The sequence below is a fragment of the Mustela nigripes genome, chromosome 3 (assembly GCF_022355385.1).
Source record: "Mustela nigripes isolate SB6536 chromosome 3, MUSNIG.SB6536, whole genome shotgun sequence".
NCBI lineage: Eukaryota > Metazoa > Chordata > Mammalia > Carnivora > Mustelidae > Mustela > Mustela nigripes.
Genome location: NC_081559.1, coordinates 127,300,493 through 127,320,923, shown reverse-complemented (window position 1 = coordinate 127,320,923; position 20,431 = coordinate 127,300,493). Strand labels below are relative to the sequence as shown.

Genomic DNA, 20,431 nt, shown 5'->3' with positions numbered 1-20,431 from the left:
TCCAAATGCTTCGGAAGAAAAAGCCTGTAGCCAAGGGAAGCACTCACCCCAGATCTGATTACTGAAAGATTTCTAAACTCATTAGACTTTGCGCTATTAACATTGCTCAGAGACAGCTAAGCATTTCTACGCTGACATCTTCTCATGACATCAATATACAAATCAAAAACATGTCAAGAAGTCAAAAAAAGCTACAAAATCCTCATTGTCCAACCCAAACACATTACAATTGAGGACAAGATGAAGTTACTTTGATTTTTAAACCGCCTTTGCTACTGTGCAAGAAGCTCATTTGGATTTTCAACTAAGTGTTATATTAAAACTGCTCTGTCCCCAGAAAAAGCCAAAGTCAGAATTTTTAACAAATGAGGTGTAATGCAGAACGGTGCTCTGCGCACTGATGAGGGTCAGACACACCTTAGTTCAAGTTCTGACTCTGTCATGTAGAACCTTTTCTGTCTGGGACCTGGGACAAGCCACTCCATTTCCCTGCGCCTCCGTTTCTTCTTCTGTAAAAGGAGGTTGGAAATTCTATCTTCCTCCAAGATTCATTAGGAGGTCTAAGTGAGATAGTGGATGAAGGCCTTGGCAATGTCTGACACAAATGGCCAAGGATGCACACACATCCGGAAGATATGCAGCTGGGAACGTGTTCTGAAACGTCTGCAAACAAATCCTCTGACATGACTCAGACCCGCTTGGGCCAAATCAATTGAAGACTGAGAAACAGAACCCCACCTTGCTACAGATCATTTCCTCTAAGCAACATGAGAAGGAAGGCCCTTTGTCCACAGTGCCCAACACAAGCTGGAAGAACAAACCAGCAGACAATCCCAAAGGCCGTTCCTCTCCAAGCCCAGGACCACTGCTCCAGCCCAGGCAGGTGTCATCTCCCACTTTGCCCATCACAACTGCCCACACCCCCTCCCACTGCTGCCTCTGGGGTCCCACGGGCAGCGTGGCCCACTCTCAGACCACTGGGGAAAGGGCACACAGTGCACCTCCACTGTCGTGATATAAACTGCTCCGGCGCAAAGCTAGTCTTTTCTAATGTCAGAGCCAAAACACAGCCATACAAACATTCCTTCCCCAAATTACAATTTGGAAAGCTGGAAGGTACAAACAGGACAGTCCTCCCATTGAGGGTAAGAGAATATTACTGATCAGAAACATCCCTTAAGCTGACACTCCAATATTGAGAACCGGGCCACCGAGTGGCTTGGCACAGTCCACAGAACCTCTAGCAGCTGCCGTGCTGGCTGCACACGGGTGTAGGTGATACTGGCCTCCACAAGGTGACCTGCCGGCGAGGATCACAAGGATGACTGGGGGCGTGCAGGGACCACTATCTCACTCCAGCCCCAACCGGCCTCCGCCCCGGAGAAATCCTGTCTGCTTCCATTCTGCTCTCCCAAACCCACTCTGCTTCCACATTTCCCAATTCAGGGATGTGGCGCTGCCACCAAAACCAACACCAACCCACCCTCTACGCATCACCACGGTGACCAGCTGCGGTATAGACCTGACCGCACCATCCTGCTTGAAGTCCTATCCCATGTTTAACAGGCCTGCCAGTCTGCACTAGCTTGTCAGGCCTTCTGCAGCATCTGCAAATGGCAACAGTATAGTTCTACTCTTTTCACACCCCAAACCCTCCACTCACCTTTATGCTGCAGACACCCAGAACTGCTCCCTGAGGAACCCACCTGTTTCTTCCACCTCCTTTCCCCTCCCCACTCCACCTACGGCCATCACACACTCAGGGAAGCCTCTCCTAGCCAACGCAGACCGGATCACCAGCCACATGTCATATGGACCCCACACAAGGAAGGGGTATTTAAAATATACAAAATGTGGTGGTCGCACTCCCGCAGTGATCCAAAACCAAAGCTGTATATGGACCTGAGTGTGTGTGTGAGTGCAGGTCTTTCCCCAACCAGCCCTTAAGCTCAGAAAGAGGAAGAAGTCTGTCTTATTTATCTTTATTTTCCTGGTGCCTGGTCAGGTAGGCTCCTTATCAATTTTAGCAGATCGATTTCACTAAAGAGCACAAGTCACAGCCACGACAGCACTCACATATACAGCCCTTATGATGTGCCAGTGCTTTTCTCATTAACTCATTTAAGAAAACCCCACAGATTCTATCTTTATGATGAAAGACCTATGAGGCTCAGTAAAATAGGACTGATGTGCTACCGAAATAGAGTGAGACTTAGCAAGTTTTCAAAACCAGTACATCGCTATACGCCCCCCCCCTCACCAAGTCCTTTTATTTCCTCAGCCTTATCTCTGCCATTGCTGGTGTGACCGAGATACGGAGCCACCCACTCCTGAGGCCAGGCAAACCCCTACACCCTCAGAAGCAGCACATTTCTCTGGGGACGGTGCTAGTAGTCTGAAGGCCTTATTTCCATTGTGCACTTTACCATGAGAGCCAGGTCACACGGGTGGCCAGCTGGACGTGCTGAGGGTCCACAGCTTAGTGACATTTAGGTCACCACCATTAGACCAGGCTCTAAAAAGTGCTATAATGGCCCCCAGTATGGTCAAAACACAAGCCGCCTTGATGAGAACTCTGAGAACCCAAACTTTATCTTCAGAGAACACATGTTATACGGAGGGATGAACTAAGGACACTTCATGCCCTTTACGGAAGAGTTTGTAGTCAGCTTCCAACTGTAAGGGTCTACACTGAAGGGCTACGTGGCGGGACCTAAAACGGGGTGGCAAGACCTCATTCCACCTAAGACACAGCACAGGGATAACGAATTCTTTTTGGTGAGAACAAGTATACGCTTTTCAAACAAGCCAAGGGCCAGAACTTACAAGAAATCCCACTAGCTGCCCTGGTGTCTTGCAAAACAGAATGCAGTTAAACACTGACAGCATTGGCCGAGGGACCTAAGTCCTCCACAAAAAGGCAGTTTGAAGAGGAACCACAGGTGATGAGCATATGGTTCGTGAAGGTCTGGACAACGGGCGGGAATCCTCCATCAGTCAGACACTTCAGATGGAAGAAGTCCGTGAAGAGTCGCCTCACCCTGGGGAAAATCAACCTTGAGGCTTAGGTCGTGAGGATTAATCAGATCTGTTTGCAGGGACTCAAGCCAAAATGTCATATTATAATCTTTTAAAAGAAGAGTAAAATCTATTGAAAAATATCCTTATATTTTATATGCTCAAAAGGCTTTATTAATAAAGACTCAAAACTAATGGATGAGAAGCCAGAGGCGAGAGAGACGTTCCTGGCATAGGGCGTTTGCAGTGTGCTCCAGCTCTAAAAGATCCAGGCGCCGTAAGAAAAACTTCAGTAAAGCTGTGAGGGTCAAGGGCCCAGTCATGGTGGAGAGAAAAGCATCGAGCCTCTCAACTTGAGTGTAGGATTCTCCTCTAAGTTTCTGAACCACGAGAAAGAAATTTAAAAGAGGAAGAAGTGAAGGAAAAAAGAGACAAGATAAAGCACTAAGAGCTCAAAAGTGTCAATTAAGGCAACATAAAATAGGATACATCAAGTAAAATTAAAGCCACAAAACAAAATAAAAATTTTAGAGAAAGTCCTTGGGCCAAGATTTATGCAGTGGCTGAACTAGAACGTAATGAAATGCCGGTGACAGAATAAACTAAGGACGAAGAGATAAACTGCGCAGCAGACAGTGGACACAAAAGCCAGCTCCTTCCCACAAAGGTGATCAGAGCCGCCGAGGTGAAGGGGAAGGCCTGGGAGCACTCGGGAGATGCTCCACAGGGCGATCTTGGGCAGACAGCATCTGGGAGCATCTGGGCGGGATGGGGGGATGGGGGGATGGAGCACCAGCCTTGACCTGCGCTCTGCGCCCTCAGGGCCGCCTATGGATGCTGAGCTGCCTGCTGGGGGTCACATGTGTCACTCCAAGGGGGTGCCCAGCCCCCCCCCCACCCCCGCCAGCTCCTAAATTCCACCTAGAAATTCTTCACCCAGCTCTTCTGGTTGAGAAAGAGAAAGAAGAGTTAAGAAAAAGAGAGAGAAGGGGAGGGGATTCTATCTTATTTCTGAACAACAAACATAGGACTTCAGTGACAAATTAATAGGGTTTTTTTTTTTAAGTTCCTTGAAAGTCACTAGATGAAAACACCTCTAAGACATTGAATTTAATCTAAATTGTTACCTTAAATAGCTCTTCTAGCATCAAGTACTCCTTAAGTATATTAACCATGCTGAATTTTTAGGAAAGAACAAAGAAAGTTAGAAAAGATACAAAAACCTAATTTGCTTTCATTTAAAATAAAAGTATATTTCAACTCAACGTGCCTCGCTTTTACATTTTACAATCAAACCTTCCAAGCATGAAGAAGCTGAGGGCCAGACAGGCAACATGTTCAGCCAGAGAAGTGGCATTGCTAAGACGGGAGCCATACCTGTCTTGTTCCTGGGCCCAGGTCTGAGTCCGAGACCTGGCCTAAGGCATCCAACCTCCTCACACACTCTCTCTAAGAGTCCAGTGCATGCCTGGCCTTTTGGGGGTACACTTCAGACCTCGACCTGTCCTGGTGAATGTCTTCTGTTACCTGGGACCATCTCTGGGGCCCCTGGTTCATCAGAACCCAGTCCCGAGGACAGCTACAGGGTTGCTGCCCCTTACTTAAAGGAGGAGGACAGAAGGGAGGGAAAGAAAGTATAATAAAAAGCTAGAAAGCCTTCTAAACAGCCAAATTCATTTTTAATATATTAAATATATTGGGGGGAAACTCCTCATGTAGTCAAGAATTGTCATTGAAAACCTCAGGGTCACTGAGTTTTATGGACTGAATTAAGGTCTGCCAGTGACAAGGAAAAGAACTCTAGTTAGCTAACACGTTATCACATCCCAGAAGCCAACATGAACACCAGCCGCTCTGGCTACATGGCACCGCCTGGCACTGTGATGGAACATAAAGAATTGCGTAAATCAGACATTACAAAATGGATGCAAATAGTACACCCTTATCCTAGAGCATATCCCCCAAGTGCCAACTGTCAGTGTCCAATTCTCAGATGCCACTCTTATTTTTAGGCACTGTGCTCCCATGACCCCAGAGGGCTGATGCTGGGCTAACTGTGGCAGTTAGAACCCCATCCCCTGGATTCATAAGGATCTTCTCAGATCGGCCAGCATGGCCAACACAACAAGTGAGATGGGCAGCTTGTCCACATTTTAAACAGGTGCCACAGGTAGGTAGAGAACTAGGCAGAGCAAACAGTAAAACCCACAAGGAGAAAATACTCTTACCCATCCTAACAGGAGAAGCTGAAGGACCATGACGTTATACTGTTCATATAGGCTTCGGGGCTACATACACAATTAGCATTCTAATGGAAGTTCAAGTTCTCTCTCCAACATCAAAATTAAGAAGAATGGTGTCTTTTTTAATTCATACTATTTCCCCAGTTAAGATTCTTTTTTTTTTTTTTTTAATTTATTTGAACGAGAGTTGGGGGTGGGCAGAGGAAGAGGGTGGAGCAGACTCCCCGTTGAGCAGGGAGACTGAATCCAGCAAAGGGCTCCATCCCAGGACTCCAAGACCATGACCTGAGCAAAAGGCAAATGCTTAACCAACTGAGCCCCCCAGGACCGGCACCCCTGCCACCTGTCTCCCAGTTAACATTTTAATGCTAGGCCACACAGACTTGTATGAGAAGCTGGAGGGAGGGCTGGTGCTTCAGATGGCTGATGACATGCTCAGGGTGGATTTGCACAGCATCTAGACTTGAAGGGGCCCTTACCTGGGTGGGCAGAAGACAACTAGCAGAAAGATCTTTTTTTTTTTTTTTTAAAGATTTTATTTATTTATTTGACAGACAGAGATCACAAGTAGGCAGAGAGGCAGGCAGAGAAAGAGAAGGAAGCAGGCTCCCTGCTGAGCAGAGAGCCCAATGCGGGGCTCGATCCCAGGACCCTGAGATCATGACCTGAGCCGAAGGCAGAGGCTTTAACCCACTGAGCCACCCAGGCGCCCCCAGAAAGATCTTTCTATATCATGTGACAAATTTTGCATTTGTACAGATTTTCATACCTTTCAAAAGCATTTTCATATATAGACTTTTTTTTTTTTTTTAAAGAAAGAGAGGGAAATAGGCTCCCCGCTGAGCTGAGAGTCCAATGCTGGGCTTGACCCCAGGACCCTGAGATCATGACCTGAGTGGAAAGCAGAGGCCCAACCCACTGAGCCTCCCAGGCGTCCCTTATATGGACATTTTTAATAATCATTTAAAAAAAAAAAACAATCAGCCTAGGACTCCTCCTGCTCTTTATCCTACGATTCTAAGGTCACCACCACAATGTAGAATGGCAACATGTGCCCCACCCTAAAATGCCACTTAAGAAAGTCTTTGAAGGAACACATCTCTAAAAATAACCCCCTTTAGCATTCCACTGCCACCACCAGCCTCCTCCCCAATTCAACTTCCATCACATGGGCACAATGAGAGTTGGAAGCAAGGTCGAAGCCACACTCTCCCACATCAACCACAGAGGCAGCAGGCCACCACTCTCAAGCCCACCCCAGCTCCCTGGACAGGCAGAAACAAAGGTCAGCCAGGCCCAGTGCGGTCCCTCCCTGCATCTAGCACAGGGAAGGAGTCAGCAGAACCTGCTTTGTAAGGGTCAGTGGTGCTGGGCATTCTCTTGCCCCGAGGACTAGCAAACAAACCACGTGTTGCTAAATCTAGCACAGTCTGTACTAAAAAGTGCCTGATGACTACTCCCTCTCTGCTCACTCAGCCAACTGAGGACAAATCGGACGGAGGAAGGGTGATAAGGTGGCCTGTCACTGAGAAGAGAAAGACTTTGAGATGGTCATCCTGAAGCAAAAGAAGGATTTGGGATTAAGAGCCAATGGTGGGGCGCCTGGGTGGCTCAGTCAGTTAGGCATCTGACTCTTGATCTTGGCTCAGGTCATGATCTCACGGTTGTGGGATTGAGTCCTGAGACTCAATCTCATCCCCACCCTCAGTGGGGATCTGCTTGAGATCCTCTCTCTCAACCCCTCCCCCTGCTCACATGCTCTCTCTCAAATAAATCAATCCTTAAGAAAAAAAAAAAGAGAGAGAGAGAGAAAGACTCTCAATAGCCCCCCTTCAAAGAGAAGAGAACTTCTGAGACCACCAGGGAAGGCAGCCACCTCCAGGTATCCCTGACCTGGAGCTTGGATTTAATGAACCAGAGACTGGTAGGGCAGACCAGGGGCAGAGAAGCACAACGCCCACAGGCACATTTTCCCCCTTGTTCCTCTCCAATGCTGAAAGGGCTCGAAAGTCCATTTTGTGACCACACGTTAAAAAATCTGTACCCTCTTCTGCAGGCACACGGTCCAAAATACCCAATTCAGTATTTCCAATTATCCAATGCCACAAATCAAAACTAAATCATAGGATATAAAAGAAAGAACAAAGAAACAGAAGAAAATCTGCAGGTTTAATTTACTTTATTAACTACGTACCTGAGGGAGAGGTATCTGACTCTCCAGGCTTTCTGTACTGATTAAGCAAAACTAGTTTAATGGTTTGCTTTTGTGTCTAATCTCTGCTGAGAAATTTTATGTGTATAAGAGCACACTATATAAACTATGTACTAGGTTACCAAACATAAACCACCACGGGGCTTGTTGGCTGAATAAAAGTATTCCTCAGGTAAAACGCTGCTACTTTCTTAGATCCTCAGAGGAAAGTTGCCACATTAATAATGATAATGACAGTGTGGTTTGCCAAAAATATACTCTACATGTTTTTAGCACTTTGTGTTTTTGAAAAATAAGAGTGGTACATCTGCCGTCCACTTAAAATATTGCGTCCATCCTCCTTGAGAAACGGCATTTTAGTTTCCTGCTAACTCGGATGCCGAGGCTGGGAAACGGCAGGGAGGCTGCACCAGAAGCGAGTCTCCGCGGCTCCCTTGAACCAGGGCTTCACCAGTCAAGTCACAACCTCGGGCCAAGTTCCCTTCTTTATGTCCATTCAAAGAGTCTTTATAGAGCTAAATGGACCACTAAATCCTTCAAGAGTCATTCAAAGGAAGCGCTTCCTCCAAATTCTCTCTCACTGCACAAGGCCCATGCTTACACAACAGAAAACACACTGAAGAGAAGAATGCAAAATTCTCCTGTGTCAGCTCCTTGAATTCTTCCAATATGCAAAATGGCATCCCCTCCAGCCCACAAATGTCTTAGCTCTTATTTTCAATATTTACTGCCAATATTTGAAGGCTATAAGGACACCTGGGGAGAGCACCAGGAAAAAAAATGGGTAGAAAAATATATATTTAACATAAAAGGGAAAGAGGAAAGAAAGATACATTTCTAATAGGAAAGTGGAATGTGGCCCATTTTTCTCATTATTAAGATTTTAAATGCCTTTTCCTGAAGTGCTGAATACCTTTTTCTGTTTCTCTATCGTTCTATGTCCCAGCTTCTAGGTGGATTCTGTGAGTTTTTCTGCACAGGCAAGGCAATATCATTGTATGTGGGTTGCCAAAAGGGCCAGTTTGCTGGGAATGGCCACAAATGCAAGCCCCAGCTGCCTTCCGGAATGCAGGAGAATGGCAAGTGGTGAGACAGACATCCCAAAGGCATACAGAGTCAGACCCCTGAGGACAGCCACCCTTTCTAAATGTGCTCTAGCATCGAGAGTGTGTGACTGAGGCAGAACAAGCTCTCTCCCTGCCACAGACATAACACAGAGCCAGGCAGACCAGCAGTGGTTACTTCTGTCACCGCCCGCTCAGAGAGCGTTATTTGTTTGCGGAACGTCACCAATGATCCGGCATCCAGGGCCGAGTGGGAAAGATGCGAGCAGTTCTACACTAAATTTTTCATTTCACTTCTGTTTATTCCCTTCTATTTCAGCCCTCTGTAGGAAAATTATTTTCTGTATAAACAAATTCATCAAGTTAACTTATTCAAGGATGGAAATAACTGGTATCACATAACATTTTGCAAAACAAAATTGCCACTGCTGTATTCCAGTGCTTAAAAGCAAACTGCTATGGCAATTCAACCCCAGTGCTAACATAACCCAAACCCCCTATTACCTTCATCACTGCATATTCAATTTACATAATTATTCTGCTATGCTATTCAGAATTTACATGTAGTTGTATAGCATTCTACTTATCTGCACTTCAGGGACATGATTTCCTTCCTAGATTCAGCAGAACGCAAGACCACAACTTGACATACTCAATTCATCTGGCCAGTAGAAACTGTGGCTCAACAAAATAATGGGTTGGTTTGTTAATTTACTGAAAATCTCTATTCGATTACCATCTTCTTGGACAGCCACCTCCATCTGACCATCAATGACAGGAAAGCCTCCCGGGATGTCCTCATCACACTCTGTCATGACTCAGCAGGTGGCCCAACAAGTAACTGGCCAAGTCACCAAGGCCAACAGAGGTCCTCCAAACACTCCTGGCACCCCTCAACAGGGCCCATGTCTCTGGGCCCCGTTACAACAGCCCCCATTCTGCATGAACTTCCCAACGCTCAGTGGAAATGTTTCATTTGATTATCTGCACACCACTTGGGGATTAACAACTGTCACCTCTAGGAGGCATCCACTGAACTATGACCCTAAGGCAATGGGGGGGGGGGGGTGCCCAACACTCTTCCTGGGAGAAAATAATCACATGCCCTCTCTCCTATCAAAAACATGTGACTCTAATGCAAAGCCATTACTTGGATTCAGCAATGCCAAAAATTTACTCTGCACAGACAATTCAAACTTAAGGATGAGCAGCTGAGAGCACACACTGGAATTTTCTCTCGTGGGTAAACACAGGGCCTCTCTCCGCACCGAGGCAGCCCAGGTGATCAGAGCTGACTGGATCTGATGCCCCAAGTTCCTAACACTTGTTTACAGCTGTTGGGAAATTTTCAGTAAGTTTCACTGTTCAATACAGCATTTTGATATCTGCCCTAATATATCCCAAAAGAGGCAAGGGTAAGCTAAAAGTATGTTTTTAAAGACAGGACTAGGTCAAGGTAGACTCAGAACCTGAAGGTAACATACTTGGAAATTTATGACAAGATCCAAGACACAGTGGGTTTCTTTTTTTTTTTTCTTTTTTTAATCGACGTTTATCATTAGGTGCTAGATTCAAAAAATTAAGGATACAAACTAAAAAGACAGATAGATCTTGAGGCTAAAGCTAGTCTTGGTGACATATTTTCCGAGTTCTAGGAAGCTTCTTTAGAACACAGGCTCTTACGTTTCAAGTTTTAAAGTGATAATAATACATTCTTTTAAAATTTTGCTACAATTTCTCCTTGGGAAAAATAACCATATGGTTCCTCCTACCAAAAGCACAATACTTAGCTTTTAGGCAATTATATTTCTAAAAAACCCTTGATAAATCAGACTGAAAGTCTACCCATACCCTCCCTGCTCACATCCTAACACTTAACAGAGCACCTACAAAGAATAAGTACTTAATGAAGCATTTAAATAAATGAAATATTTCAATAAATGAAAGCAAAATTTATAATGGGTTGTAAGTTTAGAAGAGTGTTCACATGGGAGAAAAATGGTTTTTAATTAAGAAACCGCTTACTGAGGCATCAAAGAAGGTTCCTAAGTTAAGTTACCTGTAAGACTGAGTTACTGAATAGAATTCTGTTATTTTGGCACCATAAAAAGTACTGATGACAAAAATTTTTAAATGACTGTGACACAGACTTTCAAAACACTACAGAGTAACTTATTTGGGGGTTGTATAGATATTCTGAGCAGAAGTTTGAAAATCCAACTTTGCTCTTTCCCTTTGCAGGGACATCTCCATAGTCACAGAAATCATCTCCGCTCTGTATTTGCATATGCACCCACAGGAAAGCCTACAAGTCAGCGAGCTCAAAAAGTTCTCATCAAGCACGTCTGTCGCAGACCTGAGCGTGCGTGTGTACACACACGAGTGCGGGTGTGTGTGTACACATGTGCATGGGGGTCAGAGGGGGAGTGTGTTTTCTAATGAAGTTTGCAAACAGGTTCAGATTAACCAAGTCTGACCATACTTCCATCTGGAAACTATATTTTCTAACATGAGCCATATTCCGAAAAATAGATTCAGATGTTTGGAATTGGTTCAGAACGGTTGTAAGAAATGTTCAGTACAAATGAAAAAAATTAGTCTTCAATGTCTTCTCCTCTCAGCTTTTCTTACTGAGTAAATATGCCTTCTGGGGGGTCAGAGTCGGTAGGGGAAGTACAGAGGGAAGTATGGAGTGGAGGAGGGTATTTCCTAGAAGCTAAAGAGTGCGCTATTCTTGCATGCATATCTAATGGATAACTGCTATTTGATTTCTCCCACGTTGCCCACTAGCATTTCAACCCTGCCCCTGGAAGGCTTACTCCGCCGAGTGGAGAGAATTAATTCTCCTGTTTCAACTTCTGGGAAACAGGGCTGAAATGCTGAGTGAAATACAGTGACCTATCTTGCTCCTGTAATCCTTCTTTCCCTGTTTTGCATTGTCCTTGAAAATGAGGTTGCTGGTCTAGGCTTATAAATAAGTAAGCTGGTAATCTGGTTCTATTTGGTCAATGGCAAACTTTCACAAAAATACAGGCAGCAAATGATTTTAAAATTACAAAGAATTTTTACCCAGTGAAGTCTACAATGTACCATCCAAATAAACAGCTTGTGGTAATTGAGTCCTAAATCCCAGAATGTATAAAACTCTTTCACTTTTCAGGTTGGGTTATCAGAGAAAGGAACCCGGTAGCAAAAAGCAAAGTGCTGCCCCTACCCCATCCCCAGACCCCGCCCCCTTTCAAGGGCTGTCGCTGCCCCCGCTCATTTCTACACTGCGTTTGAGGGTGGTTATTTCTGCCCACAGCCTACCTTGACTTTTTGCTGGATTTGGGTTTTGGCGTGGCAGTTTTTGCTTTCTTTTCCTTTGGCTCTTTGGGAATCTTAGGGGCTTTCGGGGTCTTGGGTTCCTTGGGCTCTTTTTTCTCCTTGGGTTCTTTCGGTTCCTTCGGATCTTTTTTTACCTTCGGCCTTTTCTTTTTCTTTTTCTCTTCTTGGGACCCATCTAGTGAGTTCCTATTTAGTTCTTGGCTATCAACCCCACCAGGGAAGTCATCTTTACCAAAACTTTTACTGGGCTCCTCGGCAACAATGTGGTTGTTTTTCTTCTTCTTCTTCTTCTGCTGTGGCTGCTGCTCTACGGACGGCAGGTAATCATCACTCTTCACTAGCTGAGCGTTCGGTCCACTAACCTGAGTCATATCCGGCACTGGTTTCTCCAGAAAGGGCTCCGACGGAGAATGCTAAGAGACACAAATGGGAATTGAAATTAGTTTATCATTCTTCATACTTAAGAAAGGAACTGAAAGTTAGTAGCTGATGCTTCTGAAACTTTACACTCAAAGTAGCAAATATTTTACCAACTATACAGTTGTAAAATCTATCCTTTTCTCTCACCCAAAAAACAAGAAAGCACTTACATAAATGGTTAAAAAAGAAAAAGGGCAACCAAGCAATACAGTAAAAATTCTGGTTCAGGAAGAAAAATAACTCTCATTCACCTGAAGACACTGTCCATTTTCTTAGCAGCCCCTACGTGTGTGGGACTTGGCGAATGACAGAACAGCGGCAGAAGCTAACCCAAAGAATGAATTTAAATGGAGTTCTTTTCCTCTTGTGGGAATGAGAACTCAAATTAAAGATACATAATTAAGCCGCTTTTAACAAGAACAAGTATACTGAGCACCGCATGATTCAGGTACTGTAAAAGTTTGAAATCCAAATATCACACACAAATCTTATATGGTACAGGCCATTTCTGATTTAAATGACATGAAAATGACACATTAAAAGCACATAGCCAAACTTCATGACTCGCGATTCGTTAAATTTCTTGTACTAACATGAAATGCAGAGAGTGTTTATCTTAAGTTACTGAAGCTTCACGTTTTCACATTTTCCTGAGGAACAGAAAATCCAAACAGTCAAGCTGGTAAGTCTTGCAGATTTCTGACATTCACAAGGAGTGCATCTAGAGATGGGCTTAACACAGTAGAGACCATTAACAGTTAGGATGAGATGTTAACTGGTCAGCCAAGAGCAGAGTCCACTCCAAACCAGGACAGGGGTAGAGTATCATCTGCACTGCAAATTACGACATCGAGTGAACCTTTGTAGTTCAGCGAAATACTTTAAAATGTCATATCTTCAAATGTCACTCGGGGTTGGGTTTGTTTTTGACTTCTTCATCTGCTTCTCCAGACACTGAATAGTAAGTATAACAGAAACAGTAAAAATAATGGCTGCTAGTGGTTACTGAACAGTCTTACTATGGGCCACGCACATGCTAAGCACCTGATACCCCTGACACCGTTCAACCCCCACACCAGCCCCAATCAGGAGCTGGATATGGGTTCTGACATTCAAGGATGCAGTCCTATTCCCAAGAAGTTACATGCCTCCTGACCATACCACTTCCAAAAGGTGGGAGGAGAGGGGGTAGAAGAGCCCAGACCCACGTCTGCAGAGGACTCATGAGTAACCCAAAAGCTGCACTCCCCATCAGCAAGGTACTATAAATCAAATTCCAGTCCGAATAACTGAGCATCTGTTCCAGGCCATGCACTGAACTGGGCACTTTCAAGAATTAGTTCACCTGAATCTCACCAACAAAAATGTGGTGATCTGCCCTCATCTTTCGGAAAGGAAGGGAAGTCTGAAGAGGTTATGTGATCACCCAAGGTCACACAGCATGAGACAGAGCTGTGATCTGAATCTAGGTTTTCTAAACCAGTAAACCAGTATTCGGGCTCTGTGCTTATGAAATCTTTTTTTCCCCCCTCTTCTGAAATCTTACATATGGGCATCCTTCTAGGAAATACTCCATGGGTTTCATTTGATTTCCCAAGTATCCAGTGACCCCCATCCCAAAATTTTAAGACATTACTGTCTGAAAAGAAAGTGGGCATACTATCCCCACTACCCCTTACCGTGGTAACTTAAGAAACCCACATTCAATTCTCCCATCTGCACTGGTGCAAGAGACTGAGCCCAGAATTACAAGGTAAGAAACACAAACTCTAGTCTGAGTCCTGCCGTTAACTCTACTATCAATGAAAAATCATTTCATTCATCCACGGTTCATTTTCTTCATCTGCACAATGAAGGGGTTCGGTCAGATGATTTCCAAAGTCTCTTTTAAAATTCAATGGTATTAGAAAATCTTAAAATGCATATGGCCTTTTCCTAGTCACAGCTAAAAGAGGATGAACCTGCAGAAGATTAAAGCTATACAGAAAGAGAAAGAAGCAAGAGCAGAAGTCTGAGGAAAAGCACACGTTGGGAGGGAGTCCCCGCGAGCAGGTTCCCACACAGGAACAGCACAGCAAGCCAAACACTCAGAGAAGTCACCCTCTGTCCTGCCTTTCCCCCTCACACACACACTCAACACACATCAACCAAGGTGCCGCCCATGTTCCCATTACCTGAGAATTCACAGCATCTGATTTAACTGTGTGATTCAAATTCAGCTGAAGTCTAGTTAATTGTTACCTATTATTTCCAAGGTAAGGAAAAAGGAAAAAGCCTTTTTTTTTTTTCTAAGAGACTTAGAGGTCAAACTTATTTGGGACAAACTATTTTTCAGGAAATGGAAGAAAAAGTACTTCCTGGAAAGGGATGGAAAGAGAAAAGTCCACCAGTAAACAAAGCTTCAAGCATAGAACGGTGAATTAATCCCACGTATGCATACCTTGCTTTAATCTGCATGGCATTAACCCCAGCAACAAAGTGCCAGCTTCTAATGAGAAATACCTGGTACACATTCATGAACTCGAAAAAGCACAGAGCATCTAATACAAAAAGACTGAAAATTTATCTACACATTTTAGCATACAAATGATTTTAGATGCTCCTTCCGGTAATAAATGAAGCCATAAATTAGTATCCCTTAAAATTTTTAATCTTCCATAAGAAGGAAAAAACATAAAGAGTAAATACAAAAAAGTATTAATCCTGTTTGATATGCAGCAGAATTATGTTTTGGTACTATATGAAATAGGGTGAAAAAGGTGCTCAGAAATATTATAGTGTTTACCAGACCCACATCTCCTTAAATCTTTTAGAGAAAAGCTGTTTTTGTAAACATTTAACAAAGAACAGATGGCCTGCCTTAATCATGTGGGGGAAAAAACCTGGAGCTCACAGTAATACCCTGACAAAGTCTCCCAGGCCCAGCCGTGCCCCCCCTCCCCACGCATGGTACAGTCTTCTCTAATGCTATTTAATTTTACAGCGGACATTTTCCCATCAATTCCCACTGCCTGACAGGTAATCAATGCCATTAACATCTGATATTACCATATAGGGCACTGCCAAAACCCCTCATTTATTAGAGCAACGTGGAGAATGTTAGATACCAAAGGTATTTTTAAATACACACCATAGGACTTTGCAGTTGACACATTTTCTACCGCAATTCCATGTGCCTGTTGGAATATTATGGGATTTGTAAGGATGGTGCCATGGACTTCCAGAACGAAAACAGCATGACTAATATTTAAACAGTAAACAAAAATGATTCAAGGTGTGTATACGTGTATCTTGTCAAAAAAATTACCAGAACCTAAAGATAATCACTTTTATCCTTAACTCCACTGTTCAAAATGTACACACCAGGCAAACACAGAAGCAAGTCACCTTATGTAAAACCGCAGAATAGACAAGATGCAAAGTTAACCAAAGGAGGGCAGAGATGAAGAAGTGAAGGCAACCCTTCTCTCACCTTCAATCAAACGAGACCCAAAGTATTCAGGAGCATTCGCAAGAAAAGGAGAAAGTACCTAAAAGGAAACTTTTCATTTACCTCAGGGATGCTTTCCACCCAACATTCATCAGCTTGGCCTGGCTTAAAAGCTAGTTTACTCATGTTTTGCCTTAATTACATCCGTAAAGCCTCAAAATGGTAGCAATGTCAAGTAACAGGCACGAGCCACGTGAGAGTAACACTGCAGTGTTTCCCAACAGGTATAAGCTCTGCAAACTAACAATGTTCAGTAATGCGGGACAGCGAGGGCAAAACATTGTACTTACTGAGTGATACAAACAAATCTAAAATCGAAATGCTACTTTGTAGTAACGACATCGCACTTCTGGGAGCATGTCCCTTCCCTGCACATTGAGCCAAAGGGAGGTATCTGTGCTCTCAGAGAACCTGAGGTTCTGGGGGAGAAGCCGCAGGCCACCCAAGGCTAAAGGAACGACAGATACAAACTTAAAACATGCTAAACTATGATTTCAATGATTTGTAAAAATACAAAGTGTTCACTTAAGATTGCAAAGTACTATTTGCTTCCTTTTTAGATTTTGGTTTTGGTTTTTGGTGGCTTTGGAAACACCTCTTTTATTGACGCGCTTCACTTTTATTTTTCCAGTATCACTCCCCAGGTTCTTGGTCCCTTGACAACTCTTTTAAAAAGGAATCCCAGTATGAAAACTGAAGCTCAATCTTCAGCCAAAAGAGCACACAGGGTGCACTTAGCAAAGGCTCCGTGAGTCCTGTTGAACCACCCTTTTCTTGTCAGTGACACTGAGAAAAAGAAGATGCACTCAGTATCTGGTGTCCAATTCATTTGTTCATTCAACAAATATTTAGGGATACAACAGTAAACAAGCCAGCCACGGTACCAGCGGGGGGAAGCAGGGCACCTGACCTGGGCTGACACTAAGGGGGCTTCCTGAAAGTGGTCAGCCTGGTGCTGGCCAAAGGTCACTTCTTCCATGGGCCTGAACGACAACTCATGCCTGAGATCAGGTGACTGAAAGCATATATAATGTATGACAAGCAAGCTTGTGAAGCCCTGTTTATGGAGGAGCAGACAAGAGTTTCAAGAGTCAAGTGATACACTTCTCAACTATGACTATTTGATATAAAACAAGTATGAGGCCCCTGGGTGGTTCATCAGTTAAGTGACTGCCTTTCGCTCAGGTCAGGATCCCAGGTCCTGGGATCCAGCCCCACATCAGGCTCCCTGCTCCGTGGGGAGCCTGCTTCTCCCTCTCTCTCTGCTGCGCTCGCTCGCTCTCCCGCTCTCAGTCTCTCCCAAGTAAATCAGTAAAATCTTTTTAAAAAAATTAAAATTAAAAATAAGTATAAAAATATTCTTCAGATGACAATTAAAGGTTGGACTATTTTCTGCTTGGCTAAATTTGGTATTAGAGTCAGGGCCTTGAGGTCAAGCCTTTAAATGTCAGTTAGTTTTATTCAGCTCATTCTTAATTTCCAGGAATAATGATTTATTGAATGAGTACCTTTATGAACAAAAACACCCAAATGCATAATTATCAAGTTTGTGAGTCATATGAACTGGAAAGGCAAGATGTGTAAAACAACATTTTTAAAGTTTTGGATATTAAAAAGTTGTACATGAAAAGATGACTCAGGTCACATAAGTTTAGAGAATCCTGGGCTAACCAAATAAGTAGTTTTCTTTACTGCAAAAGTTCCAGCCCTTACTACCTTGAGTGGCGGATTAATGTGCAGGGTGCTCCTAAAGGTACTTAACCACTCCATCCTTTTTTTCTAACTATACCTTGAATAAAAATGTTCTTCAAGATACACTTCGGATTATACCAATACAGCTAAAGTGGGGAAAATTCATCTGCTTCTCTGGGGTGGGGAGAGTATGTGTGCGCATGTGTCTATGTATCTCAAAGAGTGGTTATCAAATATTTTACAATATAGCGTGTAACTCTATAAACAAAGCTAATTTTATATAAAATGTGCTCAAACGCTGCACTGAATTGGCAGTTTCTTTTATGCTCAATTTAAGTCACGGGTAGGAATAAAATAGGAATATTGGTATAATCATATAAAGACGACTTGTATAATTTTTGTTGGATAGAGTCAAAATAATTACCGAGTTAAATATAATGAATGTTGAGTCATCTTTATGAGTGCTTCAGAACCATTAAATTTTAGAACTGAAAATTTTAATTACTGCTGAAATATCTCATTTAAAAATCATCTGAAGGCATTTCCAAAACTTCAGTTTTCTGCTTGTGTTTTTAATCCACCCTTAGAATAGACGTGTCATACAAACAAAATCTTAAATAGCTGCAAATTAACATGAACCACTTTAATGGCATCTAAATTATAAACACATTTTGAATATAAGTGGAGTCCAAAATAATGAAAATAAAGAGCCAAGCAATCATGTTACATTTAATATTAAATAGTTCACACTGGATACTGAATACTGCCCATCCTCTATGTAGGAGTAAAACTATACCACAGGAACAGTCAGACTACATCTCTCATTTGTAAGGCTCTCCTGTAGTGTTTCTACAGTCACTTTACCTAGAGTAACAGAGCAGTGAAATTCCACCAATGCTAAATCCTTTCCAAGTGTCTGTGAGACCCTGAGCACAGCAGACTCCCTCCCATTGGACAAAGGGGCATCTGTGCACCATACCTCCCTCCGGGCCACCCCATCGTTGCCCTTCTGGCCATCTCCCTTTCCCTGTCTCTGTTCTGTGCAGGCGGTCACACTCTGCTGGGAATGACCCGCAGAGGCGGGAGGTGGCCTCAGGGAGACACGGGTTCTAGTGCAGGCTGGAACCCTGCTGGGTACCTGCAATGCTGCCTCCAGCTGGCCCCACTCAGGGTGACAGGGAAGAGCATCAAGGAATAGCCCTGGAGTTAGGGGAGAGACAACAGCATGACTGACAGGAAGTCCTGAAGCCAGCCCTAGACACGATACCAAATGAGGTTTTTCAACCATGTACTATACAGTTACATGTGCATTTCAATTCACAACCTTCTTCTCCTTCAGTGCCTGTAATAACCACATGAGTTTGCCGAGGTGGGTGACATTCTTGCTTTTTTATAAATGAGGAAACTGCGGCTTCAGTGACACAGCTAGAAAGGGGCCAACCCTGGATGGTAATCCCGATGTGGTGGCTACCAGCCAGTGGGACGTGCTCAGACTCGCCCAGAGGATGAGGAGGGCTTCTCCAAGCCCAGGAAGCTACTTGTTGTCTTCTTCCAAAACCATAAAAGGCCTTACTTTTAAGAGCCTAACACTAATCTACAGGTTAAAATGGCTTTTAATTTACTATAAAATTTGGGACTTCTGCCTTCAAAGGATTAGAAGAGAGCTCTAGTTTAACTCTGAACTAAAGCTCTGGAAAATCACTAACTTTTCTGCCCAAAGATAAAAGTGTGGCTAGGAACTGGCATTCAGGTTGCTGCTCACAAACATTATCCCGTTTGAGCATCAAAATCACTCTCGGACAGAAGCTGAATTCAAGTCAATCAATCTGCTTTTTTGTCACCGGGAATGAATGGGGTTTTCGAGGAACAGGAAGAAAATTAGCCCACTTTCTGCCCTGCTCTGAAAATTTTCCCAAAGCCACTTAAAAAGAATAGCTTATATGATTTAAAAAAAATTCAATCTACTATATTTCAAGGAATCTAACACAGTTCATTTCCCCAGTTTGGTAACACATCACTCTACTTCTTAGGAAAAGCACCAGGTGAAGTAATAGGTTTGTATCTAAGGACCACGTACTTGAAATAATGTGTTTATACAAATGCGTGCATGCCCCCCCCCCCCGACACACACACCCTAGGGCATAGAGTTGAACTGATGTAAACTGAACATACTTTTGATGTACCTTCACTGCTTCATAAATGCTTGGAAAAATTAGCCTAATTGTTTATACAAGACTTGAATTATGTTTTTACATGTGTTAGCTTTCCAAAAAGTATATAGAGGTAATCAGACTGCATTCCTGGTCAGAAGACTCTCCTATCCCTGAAGTTCTTCTGATAAAAGGAAATGGAGAGGGAGCCAACAGAACCTACTGCTACTCTGGCCAGGGGAAAAACAGAAACCACCTCAAATTTAACACACTCCAAAGCCTAACACAATAAATGGTGAAGCGCTTCCCAGGTCTCCGGGGCCACAAGCACGAGGGTGCCCCCACCCCCCGGGAAAGCAGGCCTGCCTCCCCAAAAAAACTACACCCAATTCCCACAGCAGAAATGCCCAAAAAAGGCAGGGTATCATGGTGCAGCTGACTTACAACAAGCAAACTAAAATATACACCCGTTCAAAGAGTCTGACACAGTCATACCCTCAGCCTCCTGTTCTGAATTGCTCACAGTTCCTCACTGTGTAAAACATCAAATATCATCAAGTAAAACATCAAGTATTATCTTTTACCAGACATTACTCTCTAGAAGTAAAAGTAGGAAAGATAACGAATTTGCTCAGGGGCCTTAATGAGTTCATTTTATTGCGTCTCCCTTCCTTCTTTTTTCTTTCTTTTCTTCACCTCTTTGCACAGTGTTTTCCTTAGCAGGCTCAACTCAGTAAGTCTCAGTGAATGAGAAGCTACAGAACAAATCCCCAGTTCACAGGCGTTTGTCTTCCTTATTTCAAGTTAGCTCTCAG

At 43.5% G+C, this 20,431-nt stretch overlaps 1 protein-coding gene across 9 annotated transcripts in view; it reads right to left on the bottom strand.

Annotated features, from left to right (window-relative positions):
* The window catches only part of CHD7 (chromodomain helicase DNA binding protein 7), a 186,685-nt gene that overhangs the window by 72,238 nt on the left and 94,016 nt on the right, over positions 1-20,431 (bottom strand). For all 9 annotated transcript variants that reach the window (XM_059394627.1, XM_059394625.1, XM_059394626.1 and 6 more), the window contains one exon: positions 11,847-12,277. In XM_059394627.1, coding sequence (XP_059250610.1) covers positions 11,847-12,277 — 431 coding nt within the window. The remainder of the gene's footprint in view (positions 1-11,846; positions 12,278-20,431) is intronic.